The sequence below is a fragment of the Taeniopygia guttata genome, chromosome 7 (genome assembly GCF_048771995.1).
Source record: "Taeniopygia guttata chromosome 7, bTaeGut7.mat, whole genome shotgun sequence".
In the NCBI taxonomy this organism is placed as follows: domain Eukaryota; kingdom Metazoa; phylum Chordata; class Aves; order Passeriformes; family Estrildidae; genus Taeniopygia; species Taeniopygia guttata.
Window position 1 is genome coordinate 10,129,434 of NC_133032.1, and position 17,161 is coordinate 10,146,594.

At 47.1% G+C, this 17,161-nt stretch overlaps 1 protein-coding gene across 2 annotated transcripts in view; it reads right to left on the reverse strand.

Moving 5' to 3' along the window:
• The window catches only part of MARCHF4 (membrane associated ring-CH-type finger 4), a 103,177-nt gene extending 95,446 nt beyond the window's left edge, over nucleotides 1–7,731 (reverse strand). Inside the window, exons 1-2 of one of the 2 annotated variants that reach the window (XM_032749366.3) lie at nucleotides 7,629–7,731; nucleotides 5,419–7,516 (exon numbers count right to left, since the gene is read on the reverse strand). In XM_032749366.3, coding sequence (XP_032605257.2) covers nucleotides 5,419–5,880 — 462 coding nt within the window. In that variant the 5' untranslated portion in view covers nucleotides 5,881–7,516; nucleotides 7,629–7,731. Of the gene's footprint in view, nucleotides 1–5,418 lie in introns of both variants that reach the window. The other variant, XM_032749367.3, reaches the window with a different exon arrangement.
• Between the last annotated feature and the right edge of the window lie 9,430 nt (nucleotides 7,732–17,161).

Genomic DNA, 17,161 nt, shown 5'->3' on the forward strand with positions numbered 1-17,161 from the left:
GTCAGGCATCAGAGTTTCAGCAGGCACAAAAGGTGAAAACCTTGTCTTCCACAGCAATTAAAAGTCAATGGGATTAGTGGCTTTCACTATTATTTATAGAAACCCCGCTGTGTGCACAACATTACTGAAATACAGGGGTCAGGTCCCTGCTACTGGATGCCTACACTTTTGCTGTTGAAGTTAATGGGAGCTTTGCCAATCAACTCTGTGGCAACAGCAACTAAATCTAAAATAGATGACATCCTGGGCTCCATTGATGGCTCAAGCAAAGCTTTTGCCAAAGCCAAGAATGTTCTGCCTGCACAGTACAGATTTCATCCCAGGACAGGTGAAAGAGGGGAGGTAGCTGTAGAGGTGTTAAGATTCAAAGATGGGAAGGCAGAGAGATGGACTGAATGTCACAGGAAGCATCCTCTCTTTCTTTCTCCCATAAATTACAATATACAGATTGAAATCGAAATGGCTGCATTCCAGCATCTCTTATTCTTCAGTTTTAGCAGGCCTGGCTGTTTTCTAACGAATGCTTCTCCTTCTAACAGCAAAGAAATGAATCCTGTGGGAACACACCTATGAAAAGGACATGGATGGAAGCCTGCACTTGTCTGTCATGGGATCCAACATGTTTGAAAACAGTGAAACAGTGTCCTGATGGTCTAGCCAGTTTGGACAGACCCCGTGAAGCACCAACATCTACATTTGCAAGTTTTCTGGGCTTTGGACACGCTTGTGATACTGGCTGCACAGTTGTTTCTTCTTCCACTCATTCATTACCATACTTCTGCTCTGAATTTTGACACAGACTGCCTCTTTTCCTTTGTCTCACTCTAGGACTTCATTTTCCTCAATCTTGCAACATTGCAAATTGGAAAACAGGTATCCCAGCCACCTCCTCCAGTCCTCTGTGCTGCTGAGAGACCAGTCTGTATAGTAGCAGTATCTCCTGACCTTAGCTCATGCCTTCTCTGCAGACCCTACCATGCAGGAGCTGATGATGCTTTGTGCTCTTGTCTGTACCAGGAAGAGGTTGAGATTCTCACCAGCTATTTCAAGCAACACATGCTAATGACCAGCTGTTCAATGGTACTGACCTTCCCTGAACCTACACGGGGCCCCAAGAATGTGTGTTAGTACAGGATGAGTAATTTGAGGTCACTTTAATTCTAGAGAAGTTCTTAACATGGCAGGTGCCTACACACTGAAGACATTACCTTACAAGAGCATGAAGTCCAGACATGCACCTGCAGGGATGGATCTCACTGTCAGGCACAGGAGGCTGGTGAGCTTGCCTGGGGCAAGATACCAGCCCCAGGACACTGCTCCTAGTCAGTCTTACCCTGATCTTTAGAATGGCTTCAGACGTGAAGGATGAATTTTACTTTTAGAAGTGTTATCATTAATTGTGATGACTCTACGTATTCATAATAATCACACAGCTTTATAGTACTTCATTAAACTTTAGCTCTTTCATTGTCCTGCAGCAGGGAGCTCCACTGCCCAATTACATCTCACATAGAAATGCATGTCTTAATACCCAATTTAAGTTGTCTTCCCTTCCAATTTTCTTGAAGGTCTTCATGTTCTCATATTAAGGAGCTGGTGTCCCAAAAGTCTAGCAGGAAATTTGGTGGGAAGAATAGTCTTCATCCAAGTATTTCTATTGAATACTGAGCTAAGTCCAAGCCACCAGCCTGCAGGTAAGAGTCTACAATCTGTTCTCTCTGATTCTCCGTAGCCCACCAAATCTATCACCACTGACTTTTCAAATCTCCATCTTTTTAGCATCTTTCCCCAAAAAAGTGAAAGAGAAACACAAACTGAAAATGATAGGTAAGAAAAGATGTGCACACACTCTAACTGACAATATAACAAGCAAACCTTGAAACACATGGCTTTCCAAATTATCTCAGTTTCATTTATTTTTCTATTTATTTTCAGCACAGCTGACAGCACCACTTCTGAGATCCTAAACTTCACAGTACTGCTAACTCCTTGTGACATTGGCTAACAGCTTATCCCCTGATGCGAAGGGACTTTTCACCCATGTCTTTTTCTGGTAATCCCCATGACTTGCTTTCAGCTTGGAACCATACCAAATACTGTGAAACATTTGTGAGAGAGGAGCTCATCTTAGTTTCTTTCTCTTGCAGAACGTTGTCAGAGATTCAGGAAAGCAGACAAAATTCTACAAACACTAAGCATTGACCAGATTAGAAGAAAATACTCTAGCATTTTTCTTCTTCACTTTCTCCCCAGAGCTTTGCCACTCAGTCCAGGGTCTCAGAATTTGCTGACACAATGATGCAGGATGTTCAGTCATTGAAACCTTTGAAAGTGCCAAGCAAGTCCCTGAAAGGAAATTCCATTGCCAAGAGCTGAGTTCAGTCCCTCATCTTCAACTATGTTTAGCTCTCATTTTCAATGAAAGCAGCTGCCTTTTTCAACTGTCAGACCTGAGCAGAGTTTGCTCTTCATGCCCTCAAAACACGAGCCCAGATGCTGTGATCCCCTCGTCATCAGATCCACTCTTTTCTTGCCCGCATCCCTGGTTACTCTTGACTAACGTGTAAGGATCAGAACAGTCTCACAATAATGAATTTTCCTCCTTCCTACAGTCCTCAGCACACTTTTAAATGAAAGAATCAGCTTATCCGTAAGAGCCACAAACCAACACGAGGAGCTTAAGATATAAGCCTGAAGTATCATGCATGTTGGGCAATCATAAATTTAAAGCAAAAATCCCTATAAATTTTATTTTGCATTAGATATTAAATAAAACCTACTCACAAAGTAAGATTGCTAAGAAACCTTTTCGGCTGTTGTTTTGGTTGGGATTTTTTTATATCAAAACAGGATTAAAACATATTTTGGAGACTCACTGTTATTTTATCTGAGTAAATAAGCTTAGAGCGTGTAACAGTCAATTTATAATGAAGGCTTTTGTTCTTGTTACTGTGGTGCAACCCTGCCAATTTGCCCACAGCTGCAGCAAACTCAGATGGCTTTGACAGGTAAATAAAATACTGTTTAGATCGGTCATTGTTATTAATCTGCAGTGTAAAGAAATAGCAATTAGATTTTGTTTCCAAGCATATAAATTTTCATTATGATCTTGGCAGAGGTGGTATAGAATAATGTGTATCTATGACTCTTACAGTTGTGAGGGTCCAAAATATGAAGAGTCTTTGGTCAGCTGTTGAGCTGTAAAAAAAAATTGGAAATAAAGGCTAAACCAGTAACAAACACCACACCCACAAGGAATGTGGGATTTAGCCCTGTTGGAGTTTTACTGACATAAGCACCAAATAAACCAAACTGCAGGTCTTGACATCAGCTGCACCAATTCAATGCTCAGTTTTTCTGAACTGTACTTCCAGGAATCTGTGTCAGGATCTGGCTGTGCTTTTCAACCCCACAGTTTGGGCCTCCATAACGACTTGTGCTTCCCAGCTGCTGCAGGGGCAAAAGGTTTCAAATACTCTTCAAGCAATGCCGGTGAATAAAAAATTATTTGTGGAATAAAGTGCTGCTCAAGGAGGAGTAGCAGAATACAGCTGCAAATATCTTATTGTATTGGTCAGAAACTGAGACTTAAAAAAGAGAAATCCTGGTGAAAGTCTTACGAAATGCCAGTCACATCTCAGCTCCTCACTCAGGTAGGCTGGCAGATGGTCAGCAAATAGTCTCACTTTTACAATGCAACCTACACTGGTTTTCAGTGTGAAAATTAGCATCCGGTTATTTTCAAGCATTAATGCTCTCCAAGGAAGCAAGCTACCTTTTAATTGTGCTTAGGCTCTATTTGCTCTGACACGTAAGCCAATCTCGCAAGTGCCTACGTCTTGTGTACACAGGCAGAATGGCAAGCCAGGGAAGAGTACTAGAAATGTGGAATAATGCAAATTCCCAGGAAGTGAATTGCATGACTTCCAACTTTTAGAAGAGATGGGGACAAGCAAGAGAAGAAGGTGTACAGTATCTCTAAAAAAAGGATTATTTCCTCCACTCCCATCTGAAAGCCTATGGTGAAAACAGTGTTTCACAGCTATCTGCCAGCTGCATAAACCATTAGAGAAGGCTACAGTCCATTGAGCACTGAGCTGTGATCTATGGAACCCTTGGTATGAAATATCCAGCAGGGCTGTGGATATTGGGACCGGCTGGTGGCAGACCCTGCTTCTCCCAAGGAAGAATGGAAGCCCATTCCCCACTTTTCAGCAGCCATCACCACCATCCTCAAACCAACATAAGGGAAGGCCCAATCACTACAATACAGATGTAGGCAACTTTGGGAAAGGCAAGATGTGTGCTAGAGCATGGCTACTTTCAAATGTGAACTGGTTTTCTCCTTAGCAGAGCACACAGGTCTGTGAAGGGGAAAGAACACCTGGGGTAAATCCCATTTTGTGTAAGATTTCAATGTATCACCTTACATTCCAGAATCTGTGCCCAAAATGGAAATGGTCAAGTTGAACTTTGCAACACTTTTTCATACAAGGATCCCCTATTATGATAGGTAATGGAATTATCCTGAGTAATAATGGTTATCTGTACATATGGGCTTGATCCCACAAGTAGAGGTCTGCAACCTTCCTTGCACCTGCATGTGTCATGTTAGGTACAAATGTTGCTGGTTACATCACTGTAAGGAAGTTGCCAGCCTGAAAATACACGAGATGCTTTTAATTGTCATTAAATATGGAGTATAATGCTCTAGGGTGGCATCTGGCATTCTAGCATGGTTGCATGTGTTTCTTTCTCCTGTGTGGTGGAGGGAAACTTCAGTGGCCTAACCTCAGTCTGTATCATGGAGCATCTCAAGGCTGCAGCTTCAGCAGGTACACTCTTACCCAGCCATGCTTCTGCAGATAGTGCAACTGGGAGCATGGAAGCAGTGGAGCACCTGCACAGCTCCTGTCAGCTATCCCCTGGGAAACACTGAAGGGGGATTGTCTCGTGCCACGTGTCTTGTACAGACTGAAGTTGTATTTTTAAAAGCAAAGAGCACATTAAACTCCTCCTTTGCATCACTTTTAGAATCGTCGCAAGTGGGTACCCACAAAGCACCAAACAGCCCCCCTTGCTGAGATGTGCTCCGCTCCATGAAGATGCCAGCATGTCCCTCCTCCCATGCCACAGCTGTACGGCTCTCGGGCTGGGCATGACTGCCCGGGGCGAGGCTGCCGGAAAGCAGAAAAGCACGGAGCCCGCCTCCACCCCACACCTCGGTGGGAAACACCACCGAGGTGCGAAATCTGGAGCCCGGGGCCTGGGCAGAAGGCAGAGCCCCTCTGGGTTTGGGGTCCTGTTCCAGGCAACAGGAAGAGCCCCTCAAGCAGCAGGCCCCGGCTCCCTCAGAGCGGAGCATCGCTGCCACCGTCGCGGCCCCCACCCCAGCGCCCACCGCCCGCGGCCGCTCACCTGCTCGGGCCCCTGGAAGCAGATCCTGCAGAGCGGGGTGCGGATGCCGCTGTCGACGCTGCTGCCCAGCGAGTAGCGGTCCTCGGCCTTGCCCTTGCCGAAGTCATCCGAGGAGGTGCTGCTGGGCAGGGAGGCGGGCGGCTCCCCGGCGGGGCTGCCCCACTCCTCGGCGGCCGGGCTGCCCGCGCCGCCGCCGCCGCCGCCCGCCGCCCGCCAGCCGGGCCCGCGCCCCCCGGGCGGAGCGGCCCCCGCCGCCGCCTCTGCGCCGCCGGGCATGGGGAGCGGCGGCGGCGGGGAGGGCGGCGGCGGCGCGGGGGGTCTCCGCAGCAGGAAGACCTTCAGGTCATTGAAGAGCATGCGGCAGCGGCACTTGAGGAGGCCTTGGTTTCGCAACATCTGTCTCGGACGGAGGAGCCCGCAGCAGCAGTAGCAGAAAATGCCCGCGCCGGGTGGAATTAACATGTGCCTTTCCTTGGCAGGCGGGCACGGGGGAAAGAAAAGGGCAGGAGCCGGGCGGCCCGCGGCCGGGGGGGCTCCGCGGCGGCCGCAGTGCCGGGGGGGCTGCGCTGGCCGCCGGGGAACGCACAAAAGCAGAGCCGGAGGACGAGGGGCGAAGTCCCCGACAGCCCGCTGCAACCCGGCAGGGACGGCAATTGAAAAAAATATCCACGCCAGGAAAAAAACCGACTCTGTGCTGCCGAGGGATCCTTTCCCCCCTCCACAAGTTTGCTTAGAAATCAGCGGGAGGAGGAAATAAATCTCCCACGCCCGAGGGTCCAGGGGCGCAGGCGGCGGTCTCGGGAGAAAGCCCCCGATCAGCTCTCGCAACTCCTAAGCCTGTAAAAAAGAAGGGTCCACGTCTCCGGTGGGTGTGGGGAGGAGAGAGAATATGGTTCTCTCGACAGTATTTGGCATCTCAAGTAATTTTCCTTTTTCTTCTATTTTATAATGATTTCTTTTTTCAATTAAAAAATAAAATCCGATCACACGAATCCCGGTGTGCATCCAGACAAAATAGCAGCTGGTCTAGCTATCAAAATGCAAAATTGGTAGCTGTTGTTATTATCAAAATTGCCTCTTTGACAAAAAAGACCTTCACATTGTTTGTGGGAAAACACCCTACGTTTTCGACACTGTGCTCCCAGGTGGCTTCAGATTTTACCGTCGCCTTTAAAAGATTTCATTGTAAATATTAAAAGTCCGGAAAGAAATAATTAGCATTCAATGAGCTTAATCCCAGATGTACTGAGACAAATATATTTTTATATATATAATATATATATAATATATATTTTATATATATTTATATATTCTGACCTTCTCTATTCCAGCAGCTGTCTGGACCGCACCAAAAAAAGGAAAAAAAAAAAAAAAAATCAGGGCGAAATTGATGAGGGAAGGCGGCTGTATTATTCCCTAAGCTGTTACCATCCTGGACCAGAAACCCACGTCGAAATCGGATCTATTCTTCGCATGTAATTGACCGGGGAAACGTGGATCTTACATGGTCACGTTTCCTTTCCTCCTTTCACAAAACAGGAACGTCATCAAACGCATTGGCAGATTGTACAGACCATTGTGGATGGCGAGGCGGTCAGGGTTCTATCAGCAATTGCAGGGACCTCCTTTTGATGCATTGGACGAGGCTCCTTCTTTCTCTCCTCCACCGTCCCCACCTTCATTTTCCTCCCCTTCTGTCCTCCTCCTGCTCTGACTGTTGCTCTCTCTCACAGGCATTGACATTCAACCATCGCAAGTCTGTCGCACTCTCGCTGGCAGGGGAAAAAAATCGGAGCAGATAATTCTCTTCTTCCTCCTAAAAGGCTCGGATGGAGCACAATGCGCCAGACACATGGGGCAGCATGGCTTATTTTTCGTGCGGTTCCTACCGCTTTGGCAACATCGAGCTGGTGTGTGCGTGTGTGCCTTCCTCCCTCAGCAGCAGCCTCCTCTCCGCTCTCCCATCCGGCTTGCCGTGATGATGTTGCTGTTGCTATCTCCCTTGGATGCAATGGGGAAGGCAGATTGTTTGCAGTGCGAGCGGGGATTTGCAGGAAGGGAGGGGTGGGACGCGGCCGCGCTCTTCTTCCTCCCCCAGCTTGAGGGAAAAAAAAAAAAAAAGAAGAAGAAAAAAGAAGGGAGAGAAATAATAAGCAAAAAGGCGGGGTGAGAGGGAGAGAATCAAAGCGAAGAATGGAGCCCTTCCCAACCTTTGATGCCCCGAGCTGCCGGCTGCCTGCGAGAGCCCACGCCGGGGAGGAAGGGAGGAGGGGCGGGGAAGGGGCTGGGCGGGCGCTGCGGCTTCAGCACCACGGGGCGCGGACAGCTCCGCCGGGCGGGGCGGGGCGGGGCGGGGCGGGGCGGGGCGGGGCGGGGCGCGGAGGCTCCGCCGGCGCTGCGCCCGCGGCCCGCCCGCCGAGCCCGGCACCGGCCCCGCCGAACCCCGCACCAGCCCCGCCGAGCCCGCACCAGCCCCGCCGAGCCCGCACCAGCCCCGCCGAGCCCCCACCAGCCCCGCCGAGCTCCGCACCAGCCCCACCGAGCCCCGCACCGGCCCCGCACCGGCCCCGCCGAGCTCCGCACCGGCCCCGCCGAGCCCCCGCCGAGCCTCCAGCAGCCCCGCCGAGCCCGCACCGGCCCCGCCGAGCTCCGCACCAGCCCCACCGAGCCCGCACCAGCCCCGCCGAGCCCCCGCCGAGCTCCCACCAGCCCCGCCGAGCCCCCGCCGAGCTCTGCACCGGCCCCGCCGAGCTCCGCACCAGCCCCGCCGAGCCCGGACCCGGCCCCGCCGAGCCCCCGCCGAGCCCGGACCCGGCCCCGCCGAGCCCCCACCAGCCCCGCCGAGCCCCCGCCGAGCTCTGCACCGGCCCCGCCGAGCCTGCACCAGCCCCACACCAGCCCCACCGAGCTTCCACCGGCCCCGCCGAGCCCCCGCCGAGCCCCCACCAGCCCCGCCGAGACCCCGCCGAGCTCTGCACCGGCCCCGCCGAGCCCCGCACCGGCCCTACCGAGCCCGGCCCTGCGGGAAGCGGCCCCGCCGCCGAGGGGCACCCGGAAGGCGGCGAAGCCTCTGCGCCTCGGCATGTTCCAAGCGGGTTTCCAGCTCCCACCGGCCGGTGCGGGGACCTGAGACACACGGGAACCTCCAGGGGCAGGAGGCAGAGGCCGCAAGTGCGGCGATGTCTCGGGCAGTGGTGCGGGTTTTACAGGTTCCCAACAAGAAGCCGAAACCCCACCAACAAACTTTTCCCTCGCAGATTAATTTGTTGCAGAGGTTTTTACGGTCTAATAGCTATGATATCATTATTACATTTTACTCCAGCAGCGTTTTTTACTGATAGATTTGTTTTGTTTCAGTAGCATGTATTTCAGTAGAAATATGGGTTCCTTGTAGCCCAGTGGAGGGTAAATATGACTGAACACTATTGCTTAATTAGAATTTTGCTGCAAGTAATGAATGGATGCCAAGGCCAATAGTTTTTACTCTCTTAGCCTGTTAGAAAATTTTAAGTAGCAGCTGTTGGAGGCCATTAGCTTTTCTCTGCAATCATCAGCAGAAGTGGCTTTCCTCACCCCATCCTGCTATGTGTGTCCATGCAGACCCATGTCTCCACTGGAACTTGGTATTTGCCATTCTAGCTGGAAGAGCTGACAAAGGTGCTGAGTTAGATGTGGACCAAAAGCGTTATTTGATACAGTCTGTGCAATATGGCTAATGTTAGTGGATTGTCTCAGCTCAGGAACCAGTGAATACCTTCAAGATGAGACACACCTCTTGGCACCTGGGTCTGACATCATGCCAATGCCATTGAAATTTCATTTAAATTGGTTTCTTCCTTAAACTTATCCTTGAGGAGGCCATTGCCTGCACCGATGCTCAGTCTGGGTTCTCTAGTTGATCTTGTGTACAAGGTCTTCATTGGCAGTGACCCAGACAGTACTGCTGATAAATAATCTCATGTCTCTTAAAGGTTGTGCTGGACCTAGACAAACATTTGAAATTGTTTCCCATAGAAAAAGACATGACATGCATAAAACACCGTGTCATGATTAGTAGAGGAATCTGTGTTGTTACCTAATTAAAAAGGAGCAGACTGATTATTTGCTACAGGAAAATGAAACCAGCAAATGCAATTAATTTCAAGGAAATAAATTACACATTGGGATGCTTCAAAACATTCATCAGTGCAGCCTGCTTTTCCTCAGAAAAGCTGGGCAGATTTGCCAGTGTGGCTGTCTACAACATATTAAAGCTTCTCAGAATTTCATACGTGTCTAATGGGGTCATTAGAGAAATAATAATGGAAAGAGCATTTTAGAAACTTCCTGTGTGTGAGACAGGCTGGCTGCAGGCTGAGTCTCTGTGTCCATGCCCAGGATGGCTTTCCACAACCACCCCCCATGCTTTTTATTGCTCTCATCTTCTTTTCTTGATGTCACCAACATTTTCAGAATGGCTCCATCAATAATAGAATTGGAGAAAAATATATTGTTGTCATCCTTTGCTTGTGTAAAGCATCTTTCATCCTTCCCTCCTGCCCATGCCTGGTTTTACAGAAAGGATATTCTCAGGCTAGAGGAGATCTTTGTGTTATACTCTGGGTTTTAATGTATGGGCTGTGTGCCCAGAGAGTTGAATGGCTGATAAATGTGACAAAATAAATAAAACAAATAATAAATCGGAAGTGCTCCATATGCTTCCCAGAGGTGAGCGGGTATTATTTCTGTTTTGGTAAATAGGACAGCTGCCAATGTTTTCACACTTGGATGCTGCATTCAGGCCCTTTGGTATGGATCAAGGTGTCTCTCTTAAAATGCTTGCACTGGAAAGAGCTGGCCCAAGACACTTTGGTGAGATACCATTGGGAGTCAGGAGCTGTTAGGAGGCCAATTCAGCCTTCCTAATTTTGCTTCACAGGAAGCAATGTGCAGCAAATGATGGGCAGCACCTTCTTTTGCAGAAGAACCTGTTTCTGGGAGTGCTGATCCATTGTCTCTTGAGCCCACTAGCAGGCAAGAGGTTAATATAGGGAGGATAACTATGGGAGGCATCACCTCTGGCAGACACTACCTCTGCCCTCCTCAGGTACAGAAAGAGGAAGAAAAAACACATTACTCAATCAGCTAAGAGTGGATAACTGGTTTCTCTTGGTTGCTTACATCCAAGCTACCGACTAGGAAATTAGACTGGGGAAATGTCCAGGCATCTTGGCAGGCCTGTTTGTTATAGAAGGATTCAAGTGTCAGGCTGCAGGTTGGTCTCACAGAAGACACTCTAACACTGGTTATCTAAAGCACAGTGTGGGCCCATTTGCCCTTAGCTACTCCCTCACCAAGGACAAAAAAAGTATTGCTATTCATGTGCCTCCTCTTCACCTCTCTGTACAAGCCATGGCTCAGCACAGAGGGGGTGGAGGAAGCAAGAAAAAGAGTGGCTAGAGCTGCATCAATACTTGGTCTGCCTGTGTGGCAGCTTGATATAAAATCATATAAGCAAATTTTTATTTTTATTTTTTTATGTTGTTAGTTCAGGGATTTTTTTAAAATGTCAGAGATAGTGAGAGGGCAAATGCAAGCAGGAAAGCATTATGTGGACTGCAGCTGAACAGCTTGAACTCAGCACACTGGTCATTGTGCACAAGCATGTGAGAGACAGACAATATAAATGCTGATGTGGACAGAGAGGATCAGGGACCCAGAAAGCTGCCAGAGAAACATTCCTTTGTGTTTTCCATCTCTCAGGAAACAGTTACCTAAACCCATTTTCATGCCCACCTACTCGGTCAATAGCTGCACTGCGCCTCCTGCTCCACTTACAGCTCCTTAATGGTGCAGAGTAGCTTTGATTGCTGTGGCATGGGCCCCATCCCTCTGGCAAACCATTACTTAAATCCAATACATTGAAGGTTCCTGCTGCTCTCTCAGTGATGGGGAGCTGCTCATCAGCTGAGTACCCTCTGATTGCTTGTCACAGTCAGACTTCCTAGTTCTTTTTCCTGGACAGAGATATTAAATAAATCTCAAGTGATGTAATTACCATAACTCAGTTGAGGAAGCTTGTGGGCAGATGCAGCCAGAGGCCAGAGGGAGCAGCTCTGTCACTTTTTTTTGGGTTGTTTTTTTTTTTTTTTATCTCTCTTTCTGGGCTGTTGCTAATGTGCTGATGCAAAGGATGTTGCTGGTGGAAAGCTGGGCTGAGCAGGTGGGGGTAATGCATCTTATAAACATTCAGAAATAATCTATATATTGATTGGAATAATCTTCTCAGAGGAGATCACAAATAATTTCTGGGGTTCTGTGCCTTGGTGTATCTGCTGTCTTGGACTGGAGCTAAAGTCCTCACATTCTGCACACAGGGAGTTCCTGTGCTACTGCTTTCTCCCCAGGCAAGGACTGAACTTCCACTTGCTCTCTTCCTGAAAAAGTCATGGTCTGTCTCTGAGTTGATACGGAGCAAATTTTTCTATTTCCAAGGAAGCTTGCTCTCTACAAAGGGGAGAGAAAAGGATTGCTTCTTTTTTGAAAAATCAGGCATGTCCAGCAAGAAGACCCCCAAGCAAAGCAAAGTACAACTGCACAACTTTTTGCCTGGGTTCAGGAAGAAACCCATGTCTTTGTTTTAGAGCTTTCTCTAAAAGCAGGCTTGAGGCCAGTCAATGTGCAGGAGAATGTGGGTGAGAAGATACTATTGCTGATGAGGACAGCCCCCACCTTTCCTTCTTTAGGTTCTGGAATTAAAATTCAAACTTGCAGTGCCACAGCACTTCTCTCCAGGACTAGACAACTTCAAACACGGAGCTTTCCTGGTAACAAGTCCTACACTACCTCCTACAAAAGGAATTCCTTGTCCCCTTAGATGACTAGTCAGAACTGTGACTGGAACAGAGCAGCTGCAATAGACGGTGTGTTTCAGGATATCTTCAGAAGGCATTCAGCCAAATGCTGAGTGGATTTAACTATCCAGGAATGTAGTAATTGTCATGAAATCTCAAGCCTACAAGGATCTGAAAACTACACATTAAAAAAGAAAAGTATAATATGGATATGGAAATATGGATATTTCCCCTACTCTCCTAAGTCAAGTCAAATTTGTTTCAAGTATCTAATTGCATTATCAGATGTATGTTATTTTAGTGACACACAAGAGCCCTACAACTAGCTTACACTTGTCTGGCGGATTTAGAGAAAAACCAATGTTGTTAAACAAGCCCATTAGGGGCTGATCCTGAGAGATAGCCCATGCTCTCCAGATCGAGGTGAACAGCAAGGATCTAGCATGTCATCTAGCATTTGCTCAGTTACCAGGATTCAGACACAGTAACACTGAGGATATTCCCCCTAGGATCATCATCTGCCACAACACTGCCATCATCAAGAAAAAAACAACTGTTTGCATGGGAAGATTGATAGTCTTCCCTCAGGAGGATCTGTACCTGGCATAAAGGGTAGTGCATGGAGACAGCGCCACGATGTCCAGGAGATTTCCTATGAATCCTGTGAATACTGTGCTGGGCTAAGAGCCTTCTTAAGCAACAATTCTCCTTCCCTATAATGAACATTTGGATGTTTGAGACTGTATCTCTACATCTTAGGGTGCCCAGATAGCTTCCCCATCTACAGTAGTTTGTTTCTGGATTAGCAGGCAGATATACACATGCTGCATAAGTACAGTGCAGGTAGTGAAGTTGCTTACAAGCCAGATAATCTCCTTAGCTTCGTCAGCAGTAGGTGAGTTTCCATGTTGATAGAGGCCAAGACCCAGACATGAGGAGACCTTTTCAGGTGTCTCCTAAACAATCTTTGTTGCATAAAATGGGTCTTGAGAAGAGCAGGGACAATGGAGATGAGAGAAAGGCACACTGAAGTACATTGCAGGAGGACATCCTTGTGTCTCCCTGTGCTGAAATTTCCTCACTGTATGCACCAGCTCCACATCATTTTCACACAAGAAGGCAGTAGGCTTCCACATCTGCTTGGAAATATCAGGCATAAAGCACTGGGCTGACCCACAGCCTGTTAAGATATTGTGCTGTCTCTCTCTCTTGCCTTGAATATGCTCCACCACACATCAGAAACACAGGAAAGCTCACAACTGTCACTAATAAGTGCACAAGGGTTCCACTGGCAGGTATCACTCTCTTTGGTGACCTCTCCCCACAACTTTGCACAAGGGACAAGTGCAGTGTCTGTCAATGAATGAACTGAAGGCTCCATCAGGAAGAGAAGAGTGTGGGTTTAATGGCAGGGCTGTTGGAGGTGGCATAATGCAGACAATGAAAGCAGAGGGAAATAGAAGAGCAATGAGTGGGAAAAATTAATGGATTTACTAACCTTAAAATCCTAAGATTTTAGGAAACAGGAATTGATTTTTGACCATTGCATTTCTAAGGAGCATCCCCCAATAGTACCTCAGCATGGAAACTTTGTTCTGAAAAGGAGGGCTTGGCCTTGCATGTGGCCCAGACACAGTATTTGAAAGGGAGCTTAAACATCACATCTCTTAGGGCCTCAGGAGCACATGAAGTGAGAGACTGTTGCGTCCAAGTGATGGCCCAGATCTACTGCTTCCTAATGTACTTTATGTTAATTAAAGTGAAATTTCTAAACCATACACATTTTCTTGCCAAGATAATTAATTGATTTAGAAGCTTATGTAGTTAAAGAGTTTTGTAATTACATTTTTTTGTGGGGGAGCATTTTAGTGATGAGCTGACTCTAATACCAGTCCTTTCCATTTTAAGATTAGGGTGGTCTCTCTGGATCTTCCTCCCAGACAATGTGCTCTTATTCAAGAAGAGGGGGAAAACACAAGCTGTCAATCCCGGGAAACACTCCTCTCCCTGCATCATCGCCAAACTCACAACCCTGCCTTCCTACCCTGCCCTGTAAGGATAAATTAATTCCTGGCCCTGAAAGCACTTAAGCTAGATGGGAAGAGCTACAATCCCTTTGATTTATATTGGGAAACTGAGGCACAGGCAAGAGAATTCCTCCTTTAAGCCAGCAGCGAAGCGCTGCGTAGGGAACTATCTTCCCTCATAGCACGGCTCTCTTTGAGAGCAAATCTCATATCCTTGTGTGATGTGCAAGTAAGAACACATGCAATATATCTCTATTTTTCTTCCCTCTTTTTATGACTGAATAATCGCACAATCTTTTTTCCATGGAAGTTTGACTGCTGCTGTTTATTGCCCCCTGGAAACGGGATGACAACAGCCCACGGCTCTTCCGCAGCAACTCGCAAAGGTCTCCTAAGCAGAGAATTATGCCCGTTGGAGGCAATAAACAGCAGGAACAGTAGAGTGACTAAGCCCCAAAGATCCTGCATTTGTGTAGAAGCTAGTAATGAAAAGGAGGCAAGGATGCCTTGGAGAATGGTGCCTTAGGAAAAATGTTTCCAGCATTTTCTGAAAATGAAGGTTTTTGTGCAATAAAACACAGGTCAAATTTGAACCTCATTCCACTGTTGAACCTGCCTGGGTGATCCTGGATACGACTTTCCTGCTAAGCATGAAGACTTAATGAAAAACTGGTAAATCACAGAAGAACTGGCCCAGAGTACACTGAAATGTATTCTTCTGCTCTCCCTGAAGTTTTTTGGGTGTGTGGAGGTACTGGTAGAGCCTCCTGAGTATCAGGAGAATGTGCAGACAGAGATGGAGTTTTTTCTATCCAGAGCCATCATATGTTGGGACTCTGCTGCTGAGCCTACCCCTGACTGGCTCTGATGCCTTTTGAGGAACCCTCATTTAGGCAGAAAAGGATCAAAACCTCAAGGGATCTCAGCACAGGCTACTGCCCACATGGTCTCTTTTCTCTGAAGCAGAGCTGCACCTGCAGTAGCACTGGCACCATGTGATCCCGTAAAATCACTGTCCCAATGAAATCCTGATGTACAAGGGAAAAAAAATTAATCTCCTTTCGTTCTCTTCCCTGACCACCTCCTTCCTACATTTTTCTTCTTGATTCATTTTTATGTTCAGTGGTATAAATTTTCCAGGTCAGCGCTAAAGTCCCTTGCTTGTGTGATCTTTACATACCAGCAGACATATGCAGAGAGATGAGAGGAGACCAAGTGCAAATCAATCCATCCTGCTGACACTTTTATTTATCTATTTTCTTTCCCCATCTGCCACTGCTCAACTGCCTCTGTGTGTGTGAGAAAGAGGGGTGGGGAAAGGGGCTGGGATACTGGTAGAGCACTGGAGAGCTCTCTACTTGCAACCGTAGCTGTTCCCTTTCCTTCCTACTACCCTGCTAGCCATTGCTCCCCATATTCATTCTGCTTCCTACTACCCTGCTATCCATTGCTATCCATATGCATTTTGCTTTGTGACAATTAAAAAAAAAAAAAAAGGTATCAAATAAAAATAACACAGACTTTTTAGTGCTGATAGAATATGCCGACAGTTGGGAAGCCAAGCTCAGACTTAACACCAGCTAAAATGCAGGCAAAGCTGCATTGCTGCTGAGTGCATCAAGGGCTCCCAAGAGAAAAGCACCACTGTCTGCAGCCTGAGCTGAGCTCCATAGCTGAAATCAAAGACAGACATACATTAACTGTGGACCAGGCAGAGAGGAGGACTCTCAACACACACTGACTATTATATTTCATAGTTGTAACATCCAGCAGCCACACAGAGAGACGAGACAGGAGTTTGTACTTTTGGGTTTGCATTTAACCATGCCTTCCCACTGAAATGTGCAAGCCAAGGTTACTCATGGCACACAGTGGAGTTCTTTGCTCACTAGGCTTGGGCCAAGACCTGGATTTTTTCATGTAGTCTGTATCACCTGCAACAATTTCTACTCTAATCCAAGATGCCTCTGAATCATCAGCTAGGGCAGGGTCCAACAGCTGTGAAGTTTCCTACACATTAAATCATTCACACAATCTCCATCTAGAGTATTTAAAATTTTAAGCAATCCTGTTTTCTCTTCTAGTAGCTAAGCCTCAAGGACTCATGACCCACCAGGTATTTGCAGAGTGGCATGCATTCAAAATGCACTTCTTTTATAGCAGTGGTGTTACCACATAGTGAACTTGTTCCTAGAATGAGCATTGCTTAGGAGTTGTCAATACTTTAATCTGATTTATACAAGCTGTGTTCTCACTCTCTCTCCCTCTTCCCTCAAATAAACACTAATAAGTTCTCAACCTGGACAAAATCCAGGAAGTGGGATCAGTACCTGGCAATATATCAGCTTTGTTGCTGAAATCAGGGATGAAGCAGGGACAACTGAAAATGTTTTTCCCAGATGTTTTTAATTCAGCTTGCAAATAGATTGTACCTGTCTAAAGTATGACTGCCCTATAGGAATACACTTCAATTATTATACTACAGAGTGCCAATTAAGTAATGAATGAAAGTGTGAAAAATCTTTAAAAAAAAGTGGTGGCATCCACAGGGAACATTAATACTGCAAGATGTCATGTTCATGAATAAAATCTGACAGCATCTTCAAATTCAGAGGGAACTACATGTTCTGCTGTTAAGAGATCAAGTTCAGGTGCTGATCAGAAGATTTTGAAGACCTGGTCTTTAACTTGTCTGTGGACTGGAAAGTATTTGCAGGGCACATGGGGGTTAGTCTTCGTCCTCCAAGACTCAGTTGTCATTTTACAACCTTACAATGCATTAGACATTGCAGGACATGAATGTCACTGTTTTTAGCCTCAAATTCTGTCAGCATGATATTGTGCCATGATGAAATCTCAGTCAGCATCTTGATTTGATTTGTG